This window comes from Suillus subalutaceus, assembly GCF_016647625.1.
Source record: "Suillus subalutaceus strain FC151 chromosome Unknown DFJ58scaffold_219, whole genome shotgun sequence".
NCBI classification, from domain to species: Eukaryota; Fungi; Basidiomycota; class Agaricomycetes; order Boletales; family Suillaceae; genus Suillus; species Suillus subalutaceus.
The window spans coordinates 28,910-49,246 of NW_024540468.1; the positions used below are offsets into that span (position 1 = coordinate 28,910).

General features: G+C 48.0%; 5 protein-coding genes across 5 annotated transcripts; 4 read left to right on the top strand and 1 right to left on the bottom strand.

Annotated features, from left to right (window-relative positions):
* Positions 1 to 685: 685 nt before the first annotated feature.
* DFJ58DRAFT_847406 (uncharacterized protein) lies at positions 686 to 2,564 on the top strand (the record flags this gene model as incomplete). The annotated part of the gene is made up of 7 exons (XM_041393449.1): positions 686 to 744; positions 925 to 1,004; positions 1,070 to 1,210; positions 1,264 to 1,368; positions 1,478 to 2,214; positions 2,288 to 2,321; positions 2,377 to 2,564. 7 exons carry the CDS (start codon positions 686 to 688, stop codon positions 2,562 to 2,564), a joined length of 1,344 nt encoding a protein of 447 aa, XP_041236489.1.
* Positions 2,565 to 5,719: 3,155 nt separating this feature from the next.
* Positions 5,720 to 7,784, top strand: DFJ58DRAFT_710585 (auxin efflux carrier; the record flags this gene model as incomplete). Its single annotated transcript, XM_041383818.1, has 8 exons — positions 5,720 to 5,796; positions 5,840 to 5,927; positions 5,974 to 6,046; positions 6,095 to 6,235; positions 6,294 to 6,397; positions 6,447 to 7,345; positions 7,398 to 7,431; positions 7,479 to 7,784. 8 exons carry the CDS (start codon positions 5,720 to 5,722, stop codon positions 7,611 to 7,613), a joined length of 1,551 nt encoding a protein of 516 aa, XP_041236490.1. The 3' UTR covers positions 7,614 to 7,784.
* Positions 7,785 to 9,999: 2,215 nt separating this feature from the next.
* DFJ58DRAFT_820821 (Gpr1 family protein) lies at positions 10,000 to 11,470 on the top strand. Its single transcript, XM_041391979.1, has 4 exons — positions 10,000 to 10,198; positions 10,254 to 10,426; positions 10,691 to 10,844; positions 10,898 to 11,470. Exons 1-4 carry the CDS (start codon positions 10,107 to 10,109, stop codon positions 11,136 to 11,138), a joined length of 660 nt encoding a protein of 219 aa, XP_041236491.1. The 5' UTR covers positions 10,000 to 10,106; the 3' UTR covers positions 11,139 to 11,470.
* A 2,754-nt stretch (positions 11,471 to 14,224) lies between these two features.
* Positions 14,225 to 16,259, top strand: DFJ58DRAFT_202007 (NAP-domain-containing protein). Its single transcript, XM_041379208.1, has 4 exons — positions 14,225 to 15,038; positions 15,102 to 15,591; positions 15,640 to 15,818; positions 15,872 to 16,259. The coding sequence occupies exons 1-4, from the start codon at positions 14,682 to 14,684 to the stop codon at positions 15,998 to 16,000; spliced, it is 1,155 nt and encodes a 384-aa protein (XP_041236492.1). The 5' UTR covers positions 14,225 to 14,681; the 3' UTR covers positions 16,001 to 16,259.
* DFJ58DRAFT_867651 (uncharacterized protein) lies at positions 16,260 to 18,023 on the bottom strand (the record flags this gene model as incomplete). Its single annotated transcript, XM_041394216.1, has 9 exons — positions 16,260 to 16,639; positions 16,696 to 16,887; positions 16,968 to 17,114; positions 17,163 to 17,213; positions 17,268 to 17,350; positions 17,401 to 17,468; positions 17,524 to 17,761; positions 17,814 to 17,886; positions 17,943 to 18,023. 9 exons carry the CDS (start codon positions 18,021 to 18,023, stop codon positions 16,538 to 16,540), a joined length of 1,035 nt encoding a protein of 344 aa, XP_041236493.1. The 3' UTR covers positions 16,260 to 16,537.
* Between the last annotated feature and the right edge of the window lie 2,314 nt (positions 18,024 to 20,337).

The window sequence follows — 20,337 nt, forward strand, 5'->3', positions numbered from 1 at the left end:
CGGTTCGGAAATGGCCGACGGGCCCCGAGTAAATTTAGGGTCCAGCTCATGCTATAGGCTGACCGGATTTGGGAGTTGAAGCTTCCTCCCCCCCAACATCAACCACCAACCAGTAATCCACCCTGCTGGTGGGTCACGAGTACCGAATGGAGCTGACCAGGTATAAACTTGGTTGCAGTAGTGCAGGGACCCTTTACTCCCACTAGGTTGCATCCTCCTAAACAGAACGAGATGAACGGTGCGGTAGGTGTAGGGGTAGCCCCCTGATAAGGACTTTTGCAATTTCGAAACCACTGTCACTCGCCCTTCTAGCGTCCCTCAAGCCCTAGTCAACAGATCCTTATACTAGGAGACGGGTGCCTGCAGTAGGCGCCAAGGACGTGGTCTGCCTCGCGACGTTCAACTGGACGCTCTGGCTTCGGCTTCGCGTTGTAGCCAGTCACTGACGTAACTCTCAAATATTCACAACCCCTAAACCCTCTCATACTCCGATGTCATCTCCGGATATCGCATTTTCGATTCACGCGTGCCACTGAGCCAATCCATTGTTCATCCGAAGGTTGGACTTCCTTTCGCCAGCGATACAACCCTGAGCGAATCATTTCAATGCTACACACACGTCAATGTTTCAATATTTATACATGAGATTTTCAGTCTAAGGATGACAATCTGACTCCCTATTCCAATGGCGGAAATTCCTTTCGGAACTTTGTTATGGGTAGCTGCGAGACCTCTTCTCCGACTGTGAGTTTCGTTTCCTTCCTTTTCATGTCGTTCTAAACGTTTACCTAGTTTCATATGTGTCGCTTGTGGGTACGGCATTACATGGGCTGGTTTTTTTTCCTGCGATTGCGACTCGTGGCGCTGTGCAAGTAGTTTTGGTTAGTATATCCCATTTCCTGGAAGAATGGAACTGATAAACAGGACCCAGAACATTACTTTACCTAGCTTAATATTCTCGAGGGCTTCATCTGCATTAAATGCAGAGAATGATGCAGCTTTTGGTTCGTTGTCTTCCTGAAATGTATTGCTATCACGCAATTAACGTACATGCACACAATCTCTTTAGGACCGCTGATAGTGATTGCAACCATCTACATGGCAATAGGCTTCGCATTATCCCTATTTATCAAGCGATTTTTCTGGGTTCCATATCGGTTTCGGTACGGTATCTTTGTTGCCGGGGGTTGGGCGAGCAGTTGTGACATAAGTAGGTCACATGTTTCTTACATCGTGTCATTCGCTGACTGTGGCACCTCATAGCAATTTCGGTCATGACGGACATAATGGTCTCTCTCCCTTTCGACGGAGTCCACGACCAAGACCTCGCGGGTAACATACGTCAGCGCCTTTTGTGTCATCTTCTACGTGAGTTTTGCACGGCCTTTGTTGTATAACGCTGAATTGCGCCATAAGCTGACTATGTTTACGTGCGGACGCAACTTAATTGAGCGTGATTTTATTGGGCCCGATACAGATGGCGGGGAAGTACATGGACCATGCCAGCCCAAACGTTGGAAGCTACTCATGGTTTTTTTACGCCGGGCGAAAATTGTTTCCTCTTCCACAGCTGGGGGAAAATATGACCTAGAGAGGGATGCCTACGATGACCAAATGTCTAGCAAAGATCTCTCCCTGCAACTGTCATCGTTGGAACATTCGCAGGCAGTTTCCCCATTAGCGTCGTCAACAATTGTCCAACATAACATACTGTCGGGCCAATGCGATGAAACGCAATTGTCTATAGATGTAGAACCACACATCGTACTAGCATCTACAGAGAACTCCTCTCCAAACCAACCCCACCCTGCCATGCGATACGTGAACTTCCTTGGCAGTCTTTCATCCCCTGTCTTGTTGTCTGTGGTGGTCTCGCTCATTGTCTCTAGAATATCGGCTGTGAAGGCATTGTTTATCCCTAATGTACCAGGGACGAACATTCCACCAGCTCCTGATGGACAACCCCCACTAGCATTCGTAATGGATACAGCGACTTTCTTGGGAGCAGCCAATTCTCCCATTGGACTGGTTGTTCTCGGATCTGCACTCGCGAGAATGAGTGTCCCTCGCGGACGCTGGACTTCACTACCCCTTGGAGCCATCGTAGCTCTTGCTGTCAGCAAACAGCTCATCATGCCACTCCTCGGAATTCTCATCTGCGAAGAATTTACTCGGATAGGATTCATTGACGCTGAAGATAAAGTGCTCAGATTTGTATGCATGTTCGTCTGAATTGCTATGCGCTGCATCTGCTTTCGGCTGACTAGGCTGTCCTGTCATATCACAGCTTCGTATCATGTTTACCCATAGCATCGACCCAAGTGAGATATTACCCCTGCAAACTGCCTCTTTTGTGTGCTGAGGAATTATTTGCAGGTGATCCTGACGCAAGCATGCTCTGGCGCAAATACAACAGATCATCTTGCTGCATTCCTGTTTCCCCAGTTGATTCTTATGTCCGGGGTGATGACCGTATTGATGGCCTTTACACTCGACCTTCTCTTTGGCTAGCTGGCCACTTCTGGGTGCCCGGTCCATGCGAGTGCTGCACAGGAAACACCTAACCTCTTAGATGATAGATTTGATACTTCCGAAGAGCCCGAACGATTAGATTAATGTATGTACGAGTGATCACCGCTGCGCGGCTCGTCTTGTATATGCGAGTTTGCATCTAGACTACTTACTATAGAACATTTCTTTTATACGTCAATACGTAGTATATTGTCGTCTATCTCGTCCTGCAAAAATAGCATTCGAGTCTGCATGGTACGTTACAGATGTCAAAGAGCTGTATTGAAACGAAAGATAGTTCGAGTGCGAGGTGTTAGTTGCATGTAGCGGGAATCGGAACTCGCATACGGGTGCTGAAAGTGGAAGTGAAAACTCAACTTGTATTGAAAGAGTTATGATTGCAATAAATCATCTACAGCTCAGTTGTGCATAGTGAGACGTTGGCTATTGTTAAAAGCCACATGTAACTTGATATAAGATGAAGCAGAAGTTGAAACTGGCAAGCAACGAACAGCGCGAACATTCATATTTTAACATGGCGACGGATGCGAGGCCCGGCGGGTTACATTGAGTATTGAAGGCGCACGATCCTGTCACCCCTGTGGTTGAATTGTTAGAAAAACTTCATAGCGCTGGTGCTTGAGGCTTAAAATATTAGACTACCCAGGAAACAATCAAGGTTAATCACCTGGAGAAGTTTGAAGAATCCAATACAACGTACTGGGAACTCGCATGGGTCCCAACAACATATATGAAGAAGTTGCCCGGGAGGTGTTGGGCGGGAAAGGACATGAAGAGAAGGCAGACAGACTGTGATCGGCTAGCGGAAAAAGCCCATAAAAGAGAAGCAATCATGAATCCAGGTTCCGGAGTGTGCTAGAATCTCAGGACACACTGGAATTCATATTTTGTGGGTGTACGGATGACGTTGACAGGCTTGTGGTAAATATCCGTACCTCATGATGACGCAGTTCGATTTGCACATTTACGATACCCGGAAAGTAAGGTGGAGCACATTATATTGTTGAGACGGGGAACTCAGCAATATGTCGTAAGAGCAGAGCTGTTCCAAAAGTAAAATATAGTAATCGGCCTCCAGCAGGCGCAGCGGAGCAGTGGGCTTAAAGTTTGCGCCCTGGCACGCGAGAACCATGCGAGACATGGTCGCCACTCCAAGGTCATCATATCGGAGATGTAGATGATAATATCATTAACGAAGGCTCAAGAACTCGTGAATCCATGTCCATGAAGTACCCAGTCAGGCTCATTTCGGTACTTGAAGATGTTGTCCATGATAAAGTAGGAATGCGATCTTCCGTCTATTGGTCTTCTTCACGAGACAGTAGGGTTGATGGGGCAAGCGAATATCTTCTCTCAAAGGGGACTTGCCATGGACTTGTGCAAGGCTGTAAATTGTACCGCGTTAGACTATCCAATTTCGTCTGGCTCGAGACTCGAGAGTCGCTGACATGATCTAATAGGTTGGGCTGGACCGAGCGTTGGCTCGGGGTGGTATGCAAGTAGGTGGAGCCGATCGGGAGGTTGGGACACCCGCTTACGAATTCGACCGTGTCGAATGACTCTTCGAGAAGCTTCAAAATATATGCGTTAACGCAGTCATGGTGCGCATACTATAAGAATGCTCGAGTAACAAAGGAACTACCATGGGTAGTGAACTGCGGTGTGAGATTAAACAAGAGTGGTGGGTGGGAATAAAGAAAGACTGCTATAGATATGAATGAGGAAGTACGTGGGCCGTGGCAGAGAGAACAGCGCGTCCGCTCAGTTGGACGTATGCCGGGACGTTCCGGCGGGCTGGGCCAGGCACCTCAGCGCCTGTACGTACAAATATTTCAGATGCAGTTTAAAATTTGAAAGCTGTCACGGGCTCAACGCTAGTACTAAAGTACTAAGTACTTACTCCTCTGCCTCAGGGATGTACTGACGAGCGCTGTAGACCACCTGACAATTGCCGCGGTAAAGACTGTCAACAGTCAGTTTACTTATACTATCACCAAATACTTATTTAATTGGTTCTAGATCTTTGCAGTTTATGCACTGACCGTCGTACAACCCGTCCTAACTCCTGGAAATACATCATATCAGACACTAGCTTATACATCGGCGATATAGTTGGTGATCTTGACAGGAGCTGCGATGAGGCGGTGATGCATGAATGATTAGGGCAATTTGCTAATTGCTCAGGATCCCCTGTCAAGCAAGATTATCTCCAAACGGTGCCACGTCCTTGCTCAGGGTCGGAGTCCTGGTCAAGTTCGGTAAACTCTGGGCCGGACTACTTCAAACGGGTTCACAATGGCCAGGTTCAGGTTCGGACCAGGAGCGGTGAGCTCAGCCTGCGCCATCGCGGAGATGTGGCCTTGACGATACGCACTATGAACTCATATTGTATGCCTCCCTTTTATCCTCCGCCGACGAACTGCAGAAAACCAGAACGAAAGGTTTCGCATTTGTATTCCGCAACTAATAAACATTAGATGCCACCGATTGCGGCAGCGGTCTTACCAGCATGTCGACGCCGAGCATTCGACTTCAAGAGGCGATCTTGTATCGAGGTCGATCACTGATTCTCAGTGCTCACAGAACAGAAGTGACGACCAATGAGCTTCCAATGTGGGATTGGTTCGGACTGGTTTGGACAGTCATCAGATACAACCCGAGCGACGAACCTGGGTATGGTTTGATCCTGCATCCCATGTTGAACCCCTAATCGAACGGCACTTCAGTTCGCATAAAGTTCGGTTTCGAAATTTGGTTAAGGACTGAATTGCGGCAGCACTTTGCCAAGATATGGTGGCCCTTGCTCAGGGTTTTCATTAGTGCCAACTGGTCACTGATTCAAATTGAAGCATTTGTACGGACAAGCTACTATCTTTTTACAACTTCCCTCACCGACATGACACCGACATATGACGGACCGGTTGTCCGCTTCTCAGGGTGTAAACCCAAGGTCGAGCCATATCTTACCGACCCTTACGTCTGTAACTGCCACAGTGCCAGCAAAGACATGGAAGCGCTTGCCGTACTTGCATTTAAGTGTCGGGTTTTCCGTGGTCCAGAGCAATATTGATCAGACCTCCTTTTCACTCCCCTTCAAATTGAAGACGGACTGTCTCTGAGCAAGCTCCTTCTTTGACTCATCAAAATTATATCACGAATCGCGACTCGTCAACGGTCACAAAGGATCATGAGCAGCATCGTCATTGGCACTCTGCTTTGGATTTCTGTCCAACCCCTCATACGCCTGCAAGCATCCTTTTCTAGGTTGCCCTTGCGCTTTTTTTCACGCGCGTTGTCATTTCTTCAGGTTCTTGTGCGTAGGATGTGGATTTGGAGTCACGAAGGCAGGCTTATTACCCGCCGTGGCGGCACGCGGGATAGGGCTAGTCATCATAGTAAGGAAATTTTTGATTTGAGGATGCACGACTGATCGATCGACAGAATGTTACGACGCCAAACCTGATGTTCTCGACAATTGTACCGTCGTTCAACTCATCAAACATTACTGAACTCGGTGCGACTTTGTGCCTTTTGCGTCTATTTTGACTAAGGTTGTTTCCAGGCCCCCTTGTTCTCGTCGCACTGATCTATATGCTAATCGGCATAACACTGTCGTGGATCATCAAGCAACTCTTTTGGGTTCCTCACAGATTCCGCCATGGAATTCTTGTGGCTGGAGGGTGGGCAAATATCGGTGACGTCCGTAAGCTCACCGAAACCCTTTGCCTTACGTAATTCTGTCTGACACTGGTTTGCATTAGCTATCTCTGTGGCCCTGAGCGTAATGGCGTCAGCTCCTTTCAATGGAACTGATGACGAGAACCTGGCAGTGAGCTACATCGCTGTTTTTCTGCTGGTATGGTCCGTAAGTATATTGGTCATGTATCTACCTCCGTTTACTGCAACATTCGTAGGTCACACTGTTTCCTCTTGGCGGACACCGGTGTGTCATGATGGATTTCGAAGGTCCTGACTTGGAAAATGATGAAGTCAAGGAGAGGCTGAGCACCAAACACTCGAAGATTCTGTCGAGACTAGCTGCTGTATTCCTGCACCTCAGGCAGATCTTTCTCTTTAACCATCCACCAGTCAAGGAAATCCATACCGAAGTCGGTCAAAATAGCGGCGAAAAAGAAACTCCTCGTGTGACATTTACACATGAGGACTCTGTCACTACGTGTTATAGACCGTCAGAGCAGGAAGAAATCGGAGTCTTGACATTGACGAACGAACATATGCTGCCCCCCAAGTTTCTGGATCCTACTTCTCCCTCACTTACATCCGTACAGCCCGGTCCCCTTTTGACTGACGGAGCCGAGAAAGTCTCCACAACCACCGGTCCTCCTGACTCCATCACTGGGCACGTCACGGTGGCGCATGCTCATTGGTTTCACAAGTTTATCAGCCTGGCCTTTGGATTCCTGCGATCCCTCCTGACTCCCCCGTCTTTGTCGATCATCGTCTCATTCATCATTGCCATTATTCCTTCATTGAAGGCACTTTTTGTTCCAGGCGTTCCTGGCACGCATATACCTTCAGCGCCCGATGGCCAACCTCCACTCGCACTTATCATGAAGACGGCCACCTTCATTAGTGGTGCGTCAGTACCGATGGGTTTGATTACCCTTGGGTCTGCTCTTGCCAGACTAAGCATCCCGCTAAACCAATTGAGCTCTCTCCCTCTCGGTGCCATCGGGAGTTTGGCTGTTGGCAGACTCGTTGTGATGCCCGTTCTGGGCATCCTTATTTGCCAGCAGTTCACACATATCGGACTAATAGATCCCTCCAACAATGTCCTCAGATTCGTCTGCATGTACGTCCCTTTGAACATTTGAGCCTGAATGAAACCTGACCTTGAGCACTAGCCTCTTGTCGGGCTTGCCCACCGCGACCACAATGGTATTTGTTTATTCTTCGTCTTGACTGTAATATTAAGCAGCGTTTAGGTGTTTCTGACTCAGGTGTACTCTGGGACAGGTAATGCTGAGCATTTGTCAGCATTTCTGATACCCCAGTACATCATCATGTTCGTATCGATGACAGCCATCACTTCCTTCACACTTCATATTCTCTTTGGATGACGCCCCTGGAGCAGGGATGTATGAATCACGTTATGCGCGGGTTTAGATCATGACGACCGATAAATGAATGCCCTTTGTCCTGGCAGGTCGGATAGAACAAGAGACAAAGAACAATTATATACTGTATATACGATGTAGGATATATTTGGAGCACCTGAAACTGTATGTACAACCCCAATAAATGCATATGTTGTATATTTGCACCTGTAGTGAAAGCAATCGGCACCACGGTCGAGGATGATGATATTAGCTTCATCGGATGGTTCACCTTTTTAAAAAAATTGGACGGCTACAGAGCTGTCAGAAGGCGAACCGGTGACAGCTGTCGAACAAGTTGGGCCGCTTTACCTTCTGCCGATCTTAAACGGTCCACTGGGAGCTAGGTCACACTAAGAAAGGCAAGCACGAGCAGAAACACGCTTGCGCGATGAAAGGTTTCTATTTGGTGGCAAGTAACAAGGGGTCGTAAGGATTACTAAACTCATGATTGCGAACTCAGCCACGAACAAACGCCAAGTTCGGGCAGACGTTCCTATAACGTGAGGAGATTCCGCCGATAGGCCTTGACCAATTTAAGGTTAAGACTCGTTGACTTTCCGTAGGGTTTGAAGTCGTAACTTAAAGTTCTTTCCAAACGTTATCGGGGGAGTTTCGGCTAAGTCTGAAAATTGGAAGAGAAGTTCAATCATGACTCGTTTGAAACACGAGGCGAGCGCTATACGCATGGATGAACTGCAAATCCGGCACGATATCTTGGAGGATGAAGCATATCATGATGAAAAATTACTCCTGCGAGGTGCTGTGTGAGGAGCCTTTATAATTGCAGGCGCTGACGAAGCCCGACAAAGATGCACCGAACATAGACAAGTCCACATCGCACACTATAGCATATCTCGGAGTCGTGCGAAGTGACTGCTTCCATAGGCACTCAGTACTCACACGACATGACAGGGCATTCATCACCACAATAGGCTTTGACGTAGAGTGTTTTCACGAGGCTGGGCTTGCAACACAGTGGTGCATAAACTCTATTCGAGGTGACGTGTCCCCGGTGCATTCCATTGGTTCGGACCATGTCAGAGGATGTCGCGGATTACGAAATCTACGTTTCAAGGCCATTTTGAAGCAAGAAGAGGAGCTAGAACCAAGCAGAACCCATCGTTCAGACGAGAGTTTGGAAGGAGTGATCTTCGACAGCGGAATGTGAAAACATCCTTCGATTGTGTGAAATAACATTGGGTTGTCGGCACGAGAAGGTTTGGAAGTATGTTTAAATCTTGAAGACGTTTTTAAACCCTACGGAAAGTCATCCACGGTCATACATACTGGTACACCTGGTGTGAAGTGATGGTGATTGAGTCGATGATGCTGGGGGTTTCAACATTTTGAGTCCTGCAAAGTAACAATTAAAGACCTTGCTCTAAACGTAGCCTAGAGCGTTCCAGACCTTTAGATTCTCTGTTCTTTCAGAGGCTCCGAAATGTTGTCTCCGATGCCGCCCGGCCTACGTATTATATTAGAAGGGACGGTGACGGACAAAAGACGCGTGACGTCACTCATGACTGTATTTACGAGATTTACGAGACACGGCATGCACGTCTATTCCTCATGACGACGCGCTGCAGTTGCTGTGCTTTGGTGGCCAAAAATGTACCTTTGAGAAAGATTCAACGTCTAGCGTTTCGCTGATTTCCTCAGACATAACTGAAAAAAAGTTCTTGTATTACTCACCGAGTTCCGAAATTGTAATAGCGCACCGTGGCCTACTAGTCTTGATGGGTCGAAAGATCGTACATAAGAGTACATATGAATGCCAAGTCCTGTGAAACTCGCTTCAACGGCACACTGTTAGGTTACCGCTAGCTGACCTGAGCCTAGACAGTATATCGTGACTTGAGCAGGCGGCCTGCCCGTACGCAAATATTGTTGAGTTGTTTGCTTTAGCCCAAGTAGGGTGCATCACATGAGATCCGATAGAGAGGATCAAGCTCAGAGATGTTGCATCGCTTTTGACGGTTTTTATTTGGGGTGCTTCTTTCCGGCGCTTCCCAAGCTTGTGAATCCGGGGTAAGCAATGTGATGAGCCAAGACCGCCCATATATTTCCAGGCAGCGGTAAAGGCTCTTTGAACCGTGTTGCGGGAATGAGTTTCAATCGCGGCGGCCTTTTGTTAAACAGCGTCAATAGCGACCTTTGTTGACGGACACAAAGATCAAGTGACAGAGTGTGGCGCGATGTACATGGAGTTCGTTAGCTAGAAGCGGCTCAAGAGCTGAATATAGATATGAATATTTTATTTTGGCGCATCTACGGTCATTTGATTAATTAGGTCATGATCTTAATTCAATACAATGCGGCATGTTTAGTCATACATTTTTCGGTCTCTGTTCTCCCGCTGGATAAATAGCGGGTTCGATTGGTTTTTAACCTTGTCCGCGTTGGTCAACTTCTCTCTTCTGTCCATTTTCTTCACCCGCTCATTCTTCCCTCAACATGTCTGACGTCGAAAAGGCTAACTCCACCCACCAGAACTATGCGAAGGCCTATGGCCCTCCACCAACGCGCATCGCTAATCCGGGTGCACTGTAAGTTCACCGTGTTTGTCGCGCCCGCCAGCGCTCTGAGCTCATTATATATCAGTGGTTTGTTCTCGTTCGCGTCCACGACCTTCATTCTGTCGCTCTACAACGTGAACGCTCGTGGAGTTGTTGTCCCTAATGTAGTCGTCGGCATGGCCTGCTTCTGTGGTGGTCTTGCCCAGCTTCTTGCTGGTATGTGGGAGTTTCCCCGCGGCAACGTATTTGGTGCAACAGGTTAGTGCCTTGATTGTAATTGATGTCTTTACCCGCCATGGCCGTTGTGTATTCGTGGACGTGTATTATTTTTTGACACGACGCGATCGCCGTAGTCACGTGACCTGGATCGGAGCTTACCTATTTGGGGTTAACTCGCTCCTTGTGTTCGGTGTCAGGCAGAACATTCTGTAACGACGGTAGCTGATGCTGAATTGACCCATATCCTTAATTTCACTGATTCTATCAAATGCTAAATGTGATGCTGACTGTTTTGTTGATCAGCTTTCACTTCCTATGGCGCGTTCTGGATGTCATACGCCACTATCTTCATACCCGACTCCGGAATTGTCGCTGCGTATGGTACTAATACGGATGAACTGAATCAGGCGCTCGGCATTTACCTGATTACTTGGTTTGTTTTCACGTTCTTGCTCATGTGCGTCGTCCTCTCTTTTGGATTTTATGTAACTTCTAATGCGTCCTCAATAGGCTTGGAGCGCTGCGCCGTAACATCAGTTTCATCGCGCTCCTCTTCTTCCTGTGCATCACCTTTGTGCTTCTTGCGGTCGGCATCTGGACAAACAAGCTGAACGTCTCAAAGGCTGGCGGTGCATTCGGCATCCTTACCGCCATGATTGCATACTACTGTGCTCTTTCGGAGTTGCTAGTCAAGGGAGAGAGTTGGTTTACCCTCCCTATGGGAACTATCAAGCAAGAGCGCGTGGACTGAACGCCGGGTTGATCAAGTCCGCGTGGGATAGATATTTAGTTAACATCTTGCACCGTGGACGCCAGTCTAGGACTACCCATTTTCACGTCTTTCCCTCAAAAATGGTTAGCATTCAATCATTCCACCCCATCTACGTTTTGTCCTTTGATACCCTGCGATACCATCCTCCAATCTGACGACGCATTTCGCAATACTATTCCCCACGGTCCTCAACCTGTAGATCACTCCTTTGACTTTGGATTCCCATGTGTCTCGCACATTCACATTTCAACCTTTTGTTACTATATTCAACTGATTCGTAATGTTGATAATGCGACGATTGAACATCTTGACTTGAGATTGTGATCTGATATCAAAAAGAAGAGCGAGCAATGGAAGTTTGCTATACCACGAACTTCCAATTATCGGATAACTTTTCCCAACTCTGGATAAGTCTTGGTATTATAAAATTAAGGACCAACGCTCATATCTAACTTGGGAAGCTCCTCTCTCATACATGTTTCTCGGACGCTTTGTGATCATAATTATAAATGCCGCACTCCACTCTCAGGTTCCAGGGTCACCCCGGTTTGAGCAATGGAGAGCAGTACTTGGTGGGAAGCATTTTCAATCAGTGTGGGGGATACGAGGAGTTCAGGGAAGACAGATCACTTTACTCCCTGACAGTGCTATTTTGAGGGCGTGGCCTGCGACCGAAGAGGTGATGGGGTTAGGGAGTTCCCCGCCTCGATATATACTTAATCTATCAGGAATTTCATTCTAATAGTCTTGTCGACGGGTAGGAGAAGGCTATGTAGACGTCACCAGTAATACTTATGTCACTTGCAAATATGGGCGATGCGAACAAAAACTACCATTTCCATCGTTATTTTTCCAAGCCATCATAAGTAGTACGTATGTCGAAGCTAAGCCGGGCCCAATTGTTGATTTCAATCACCATGAGGACTCTTCGTTTCACTTTGGCTTCGGCAAATAGGACAGGGGTGGAAGCCACGAGGTACCATGCGATGTGACGAACTCGGCTGCGGAGGCGATACCGTGGAGTGATGGTATGTTTCTTCTCCGCAAACAGAATGAATCCGGCACGATCGGAGCGGGTCATTGTTCGTCAGTCACATGACCTGGCACATCCCCGCAAATGTCACCGAAATATACTGTGTGGAGTGGGAGGTGACTTTGCACGCACCAATTGAGTGGGGTTGAGGCAGGATCCTAGAATTTCATCGCTATAATTTTAAACAAAATGTACGGGTACTATCCAAAGAGTAAGAAAACTCACAGAATCTGGGACCGCAGTCTTGAGCGTGGGACAGGACATCCGGTTTCTGAGCCCAGTGAAATATCTATATCACTCAGGTCAAGGGGATAACAGAACGGTGCGTGAGTTACCGAGAGTACGGTTCCGACAGATGCGGTTTGCAGAAGCGATTTGCCGATACTCGGATAGAATCAGATTGCAAAGGAACGCTGCGGGTCTATCTTGATAACCTAGCATTCTGTTTGCGATGACGTCAGGTTCAACGCTAAGAACTAAATATGTCGGGCTGGAACACCTACGCGAGTAGTTACCTCATAACGAGTAACCTAAGCCATGGTGTACCTATTGACCTGAACAAACATTTCTGACCTCGCCATTGGTGCACCCCTTTCCATCTAGAATTATATTTCGTTAAGAGACCTCGGGACGCATACCACGAGAAAGACCAGAAAGTTGTTGGCATTGTTCGTCTTGACTTATTGTACGCCAGATGAATACGGAACTTTTGAATCTGCTTGCACATGAGACCCTGGTGGCGGATTGACCAAAAGCTATGAGTAAGAGGAAAATGTCATTAGTATCGCAGGAGTGTCTTGACGGGCCTCACCATGCAAACCTGTAGACCTTGATCCTGTTCGGTTATTCAGAGTGTCAAAACGGGGTTTAAGCCCTTGGTCAAGAACATCACCTTGGCCAAAGACCGAAGCTCCGAGAAAGGCGGACACGTCCCTGGTCACATTGGTCCCGGCCAGCATCCAAGGATAGAGTGCGCTTACATGGACGCTAGTGCAAAAGTTGAAACACGCTCGTCTTCGTTATCCGACATGGGTTCCTTTGACGAGAACAACGATCGGATGGTCCCGTTTCGCTTGCGCGACCTAACTGCAAGGTCAACCTTTGAACAGCTGCCAAAATATCTCATCTTCAATTCTTGGCTGCGACGTCTTTGAGAAAATCCATACACCACTTGACAAATATGACTAGTATGGGCGATCGTATGGGCGGGAATGAGTCAACTGGAGCTTTATGGCAGGCCGACGGAGGAAGAGATGCTATGAATGAATGCACTAGCAAACCTCAAGATGAAGCTGTTAAACTGATTTGTTCGGATGGAATTCGGAAAGGATAAAGATAGAAGGGGTAACGTAATACGACTGGCCAGGACGTTGGCGGTGGGAGGAGCCATAGCCAATAGGTTCTTGGTTAACCCGATCATACTCTATTTTGGACGAGGCGCAAAGGAATTGTTTAGATTGGGGAAGAGGGATGGCACTCCAGGCAACGGTACCCAAAAATCCGAGCAGCTGCAGCGAAGGGGAGGACATTACCCATATATATGCGAGGTACCACATCGGGAAGTTGCGCCATGACGTGAAGGCTGGAGAGGATATCCAAAGATCATGCGACGCCTTGAGGTAGACAATGTCCTGAATATAGTACTCATGACCGACTGATCAATTGGGTGTTCATTAAAAGCATGGAAACAAGGTCGTAATGGCATTCTTTAGCGGATAAGGATTACTAAACACCAGTGTCAGTGTGATGTAGGCATTTGGCAAGAATAATAAATTGTCATACGTACGCAACAAGCCAACTCTCAGATAGATCGAGTCATGAGTCCTCATCGCAGGTGGTCGAGGAACTGACACTTCATCGCTTCTTGGTTAGCTGTGGCGGCTCAGGAAGCATCGGTCACGAAAAACACAATCCAACACTGTCGACTTCCAAGTCTCTCAGGCCATAAATACAGATGACTCAAATCTGCCATGGTCCCGACTCTGTCAGAAGTTGACCCTGGTGGCACCATGGTGTGTCTTGGTAGCCGAATTATGTGAACACGGAGGGTGGAGGGTACCCAAACGGTGCAGGCTATACATCCTCACGACATTCGCGCGGTGGCACCTTGTGACCTAATTGCAGTGACCATGATTGCCATCCATGGCAAGCTGCCCTCATAAACCAGCCATGATGGCTGGATCAAGCAAGAAACGAGGCATAGATTGGTGACCTGGTCTATATCGGTGACATATGAAGTGAGTAGCGTCTCCTTATACACAGCGCAGATCATACCCGAGAATTCAAAGGCCCCTGACATGTCACTTCACCAGCCAACGCCGTCAATGCCATGCCTTGAGTTGGCAGTAACCTGACGGAGCTTGCAGGGCTGCTTGCCATATTGCAGACGCGACCGGCATGGACCGAAACTCCGCTTGCTTTACATTTGCGCGCTTGTTTCTGATTTTCGACAACAAATTTACGGGTCATCTCTTTTCTATCTGCCCATCATGTCCTCTAACGTGCCCATTGCTCATGGTGATATTACAGCACCGACTCCACAGAACACTCCCTTGACGCACGCTCCCATCGCTGCTGGTCTTTCGCGTCCAACAGTCCCGGACATCTCGGAAGATAATGAACCAGCCGAAGATGAAGATGATTCTGCTCAGATAACTAGTGCTCAGGCCGCGATGTTGGGTCTTGTTCAAGGTCGCCTTGCAGATCTCGTCGGAAAGAGCTCTGGGTACATTGAGAGTCTACCCATCGATGTGAGGAAGAGTGTAGAAGCCTTGAAAGGGGTTCAGGTCAAGCAAAATGAGCTGCAGAATCAGTACAAGCGCGAATGTCTGGAACTTGAGAAGAAGGTCCGGTATCATTTTTCTTAACTTGTGTTGTTGTCTGATTTTTGGTTTCTTTCTTTCTATCAGTACCTCGAACTCCAAAACCCTCTGTATGAGCGGAGAAACGCGATCATCTCGGGTTCTGCTCAAGCTACTGTGGAGGAGATCGAAGCTGGCAGTCAAGCTTCTTTGAAGGATGATCCATTATACACGCCACTTCCCAGTGATGATGCTGCACCAGCGGCTATCCCAGAGTTTTGGCTTACGGCACTCCGCAATCATGTTGGACTCTCAGAGATCATCACAGAACGAGACGCTGCCGCACTCAAGAACCTCATTGACATTCGGTTATCATACCTTCCCAGTGACTCACCAAAACCGGGATTCAAGATCAGCTTTATCTTCAGCCCAAACGATTACTTCGAGAATGACGTTCTTGATAAGACTTATCTCTATCAGGAGGAGGTGGGCTATACTGGTGACTTCGTGTACGATCGCGCGATCGGCACGGAGATTAAGTGGAAAGAGGAAAAAGACTTAACGAAGGAGTTCGAGATCAAAAAACAACGAAACAAGAGTACGATCATTTGCATTCTGATCGAACATATCTCATCGTTTTCTCTAGACACAAATCGCACGCGACTGGTTCGTAAAGCACGCCCAACCGACTCATTTTTCAACTTTTTCTCGCCACCTGTGCCCCCACCTGATGAGACGGATGAAGAGATGGATGAAGAGGACCTGGAGGAACTCGAGGAGAAACTGGAGATGGACTACCAGATTGGCGAGGACCTCAAGGAGAAGGTAGATATCTCCGTAATCATCGGAATATTGTTGACTGATGATGAATGCTCCAGATCATCCCGCGTGCCATTGATTATTTCACTGGCAAAGCCCTTGAGTACGACGTTATGGACGAAGACGAAGACGACTTTGATGAGTTGGACGATCAAGACGAGGACGGCCAGTTCGATGACGAGGTATGATCCTCCCATCTACTTGGACGTCACCCACTGTGGCTCATCCTTATCCAGGATTCTGACTCTGAGGTTGAGTTGCCAAGACGTCGTGGCCCTCCCAAGGGCCGTGGCGGCTCGACTGCCGGTGCCGTCAACCCCGAAGAGTGCAAGCAGCAGTAGGCGAACATCCCATCTCTATGCTTTGAGACACCACCTTCCAAAATTTTCTGTCGTTGCATTTGTTGACATGAATTAATACAATCTCCTGCCTGTTTCTACATGTAAACACACCTTGCTGTGCAACTCTCATTTTTTTCTGACGCAGAATTAGTCTTCTTCTGTCGTTGCTCCAATCTCTTCTACTGACCCTACTTAACGAGGGTGGTGTATATAGGTTTTGCGCGGGTTTGCTTCAGTTTGCACCTAGCATAATGGAACGTAACCAATGGATGTCGTAGGGGCTTCCTCTTTGTTTGCGATGTACTACTTAGGACGGTTTGTATATTCTTCATAAAATATATTCACAATTCACAGATTCATTGTGCTCATAAATACATTATTTGTCTACTCGGTCGGAACCTCCGCCTGGGGAGTGAGGCGAACTGCATGCCTCCTGTCACCAGGATTGAAGTCTCCAGTCGCGGAGTGGGCAGTGACTCGGTTGTCCTGCAGACGAGATAGGTTCAGCAACTGATCACGAGAAAGAAGCGCAAGTCACTCACCCAGACAACAACACTGCCGGGCGCATACCTCGCACGAATCTGGAAGTCTGCGCCCTTTGCAATGTGGTCGAACAAGAATTTCAGGAGGTACTCAGATTCCTCCGTCTTGAAGCCGACGATGCGGCGCGTGAAGCCCTGGTTCACGTAGAGTGCTTTCTCCCCGGTCACGGGGTGCCGGCGAACGAGGGGATGCTTCACGACAACAAGATCAGCGTGTGATGTTGGAAGGTTAGATGTCATCTACCTCAGTCAGTATAGGCTCTCGGACGCACAACCCCACCACGCCTGCGGGAAGACTCTGCTTGCTCGAAAGCGCTGTGCACGGCGCGCAAGCCTTCGAGGCGTTTCTTAAACTCGGGGGAAAGACGGTTGTATGCCTCTACCTGAGACACAAATAGCGTGTCGCCGCCGACTTCTGGCTGTGCTGAAATTAGTTTTGGCACAGATAGCAACGATAGGGGATATACCTGATCTAGAATGAAGAAGAACGTGGTTCCGGCGGGCTGTTTCTCGTAGGACTATATGGGGTGTCAGATAAGAGGCAAACTACGGCAGGAGGAGGTTGTACTGACGACGTCGGAATGCCATTGAGTGCGGTTGATGCGTTCGTCAGGTAGGACTTCCTTCAGCCTGTCATGTTCAGAACCCCGATAAACTACGGTCAAGGTGAGAATAGGAGAGAGCCGTGGTGATAAAGGGCCTCACCGACGTGGAACTCTGGGTATCCCTTGACATTCCCCGAAGTCGGGTGTCTCTGAATCCGTCCAAAGTGCCTGGCAAACCAATATCATGAGTCCACATGCTCGTTACAAACGCAGGGTACCGCACTTGGCGATCTCAATCTGCCTATCAGGTCCTATATCCTTGAAGTCTTGGTTGCGGAAGATAAGGACCTTCCTCTCCGCGGCGTACAGAGCGAGCTCATTGAGACCTTCCTCGCTCAGTTGGGAAATCTGCACACCGGAGATCTCGGTCCCGAGGAAGGGGCTTATATGGGTGACATTTGTCTCGGGCGTCAACAGGTGTGGCTTTGCACGGTCCGCCTTGGCACCGGGGTCCGTGTGCTCTATCTTTGATGTCAGTTCCAGGCCTCACTTCGACAGATGAAATTCACAGACCGTAGACTTGCGTTGGAGGGAATTTCTCGTTTGGGTCATAATAGGGGTAGTAGAATGGGTATGAAGGGCCCTTCTGTAAACATGCATTATCGGGACTTGATCGTGGGTTACAACACATGGACAACGTACATCCTCCTTTGTGGCTGTTAACTTGAGATCGGCAATGGTGTCTGTGATGGGGGGTACAGTATCAGAAACTGAAGGTGCCATTGCAACTGATTGTGTCGATGAAGTATGGACGATATGCAAAGAATTGGGATGCTCCCTTTATATGTTGCATCACGAGCGCTGAAGGGGGGACTCTGATGGCTGTCATTGACATTTGACATTGCATGAGCATGCAATCTTGAAGCTAGATGGCTCATTAATCGCTGCAATAGATAAGGCAGCCATTGCGGGGTGCTCGACAATAATAATAGGCCGTTGTGATAGGAGGTTGGTCAGAAGACACCACAACTAGACTCTCGAGATGAGGATATGACAGGTCCTGGCGAGCTATGGGGAGCGAATGACGCAAAGTGACGACGCGACCTGCTGATTATGATGTTCTCAAAACATGCAATGAATTCACTACTGTCCCCGGTTAGTATGATGTGTGACCATGTGCCACTGACCGGGAACTGTTGTCTCGTTAAGTTTAGGACACCCAGTCGAAGGCGGGCCGGGTAAATTCAGTCTGCTCAACTAGACTGGTCATAGTGTGCCTCCACATTAATGGCCTAATCGCAAGAGGCGTTGCGTCATGTATCTTGCGGCTTATTTGCTAAGAGTTGGTAGAGCTGTCACGATGCTCACCTGGGGAATGAATCCAGACCACTGCCTACGACCCTCAAATCCCTGAAGAATAACACACAACGATTTTCGTTCCAAGCCAATGCATGGGGGCGTCTTTCACTTGTCTCAACGTGACCTAGACACTAAGTTCAGTACCTAGCACTGAGCCTGGGAGAATGGGCACGTTCAAAATGATGCTACCTTCATAGTATAACTTGAGACAACCTATGGTACAAAGGTCAATATTGATGTACGCAGCTGCTATTATCAGAGACTCGACGCTGAGATGGAAACAGACCAGTGTGCTTCGCTGTCTTTGCCTAAGAGAACACCAATCAAGAGAATACTACTTCTGCCGCGTCACGGATAGAATGTGCCCGGTCAATAACAAGGCATCGCAGACGTATCAGTATTAGTCTAGATCTATCAGAATACATCAGGAGTGCCACGCAACGGACAGAATGGTTCAGCAGTACTCACGATGCAATTACTCCTGTCATTCATTTGGCATCACTCATGACAGCCATTAACTCTCGATACCCAGCTTCCGTCGTGATGTCCAGTTCCAACCCAATCGATTGGAACGTCGCCTGCCGTTGGAAATTCGGGGACTATGCAGCCAATGTATTTGTCCATGCAATAGAAAGCAAGTTTATGTTCTATGACGTTGATACCATGGAGTCTGGGTGCGGCGGTTATCGGTTCAAGGTTCCGGAATCCGTCCCTCATCTTTTGTACGCAGCGATCCTAGCTGAGAGATTATTGAATTCACCAGGGGAATTGATTTCGAGAAAGAGGATTGCGCCGGAATATAATGGCGAGAGTAACGATGAGAGTCATCATGAGACTTGCCCTCGTAAAGGAGACTTGGATCCTCGAATCGTGCCTGCTCTGGGAGTTCATACAATGGATGAATTAAATACGGATAACAAGCATCGTGCACACCCCGTAGTAGTCGTTTAGAAGGGTTATATCAGCCGGAATTTGAGAAAATCATTCGAGGTCCATTTGGTCCAGCATGACGGTCGAAGATGCTATCAGTTGTTGGTCAATTGCGTGAAAAATGGCACGAATCAGAAAAGGTCAACAAAGTTGAGTCGGAGTATGGATTGCCTGTCCTGGTCTTTGACTTCCTCACAAAGTCCGAATCGCATACCATCATGATGTAGTGCCAGTACTGGTGGTGCAGGTCATTTGGAAGCGTCGCACAATGACTCGGATAGGGCAAATTGTGACATGTTCGGATGACCTGGACCACTAAGTATTATCCAGACTCCACCCATTCAGTGGGAGACTTCAAGGGAATGCAACTTGATAACTCCACGAATGATACATGTAAGTCTGGGGTTGGCTCGCAATGTGCACTCGTTCAACTTATATACACTTGTGATTTGTGATCAAGACAGGTATTGATACTCAGGCTGGCCGTAGCAACAAGGTGTGTGATATCGAGACGAGTGTACGGCTCGAGCTCACACAGGCATCTAGATTTTTCGACGGTAAACAAATCGATTCTGCAAACAGACAACCGAACTATGAGTGCAAACGCCTACATATTGGACAACTTGAAGAAGATTCAAGACACCGCGCGTGGGGGGCTGAAATGGCACTCGTTGGTCCACAGTAAGCGTTTCCTATTTCTGGTATGAATAAGTTCATCAACTTATGAGTGAGTGTAGTATGCAGGGACCGGCATTAAGTTACCTTTTGCTGATCTGATGCGTGTTGTGCACAGCTGGCTTCCTGATGG

What these genes read in the sequence shown, in the direction of transcription:
- DFJ58DRAFT_820821 (XM_041391979.1), top strand. Translation starts at nt 10,107, where the DNA reads ATGTCTGACGTCGAAAAGGCTAACTCCACCCACCAGAACTATGCGAAG. An exon ending in ATCGCTAATCCGGGTGCACT is followed by an intron (nt 10,199 to 10,253) that starts GTAAGTTCACCG and finishes ATTATATATCAG; the next exon opens with TGGTTTGTTCTCGTTCGCGT. An exon ending in CAACGTATTTGGTGCAACAG is followed by an intron (nt 10,427 to 10,690) that starts GTTAGTGCCTTG and finishes TTTGTTGATCAG; the next exon opens with CTTTCACTTCCTATGGCGCG.
- DFJ58DRAFT_202007 (XM_041379208.1), top strand. Translation starts at nt 14,682, where the DNA reads ATGTCCTCTAACGTGCCCATTGCTCATGGTGATATTACAGCACCGACT. An exon ending in CAAAAAACAACGAAACAAGA is followed by an intron (nt 15,592 to 15,639) that starts GTACGATCATTT and finishes CGTTTTCTCTAG; the next exon opens with ACACAAATCGCACGCGACTG. An exon ending in GCGAGGACCTCAAGGAGAAG is followed by an intron (nt 15,819 to 15,871) that starts GTAGATATCTCC and finishes TGAATGCTCCAG; the next exon opens with ATCATCCCGCGTGCCATTGA.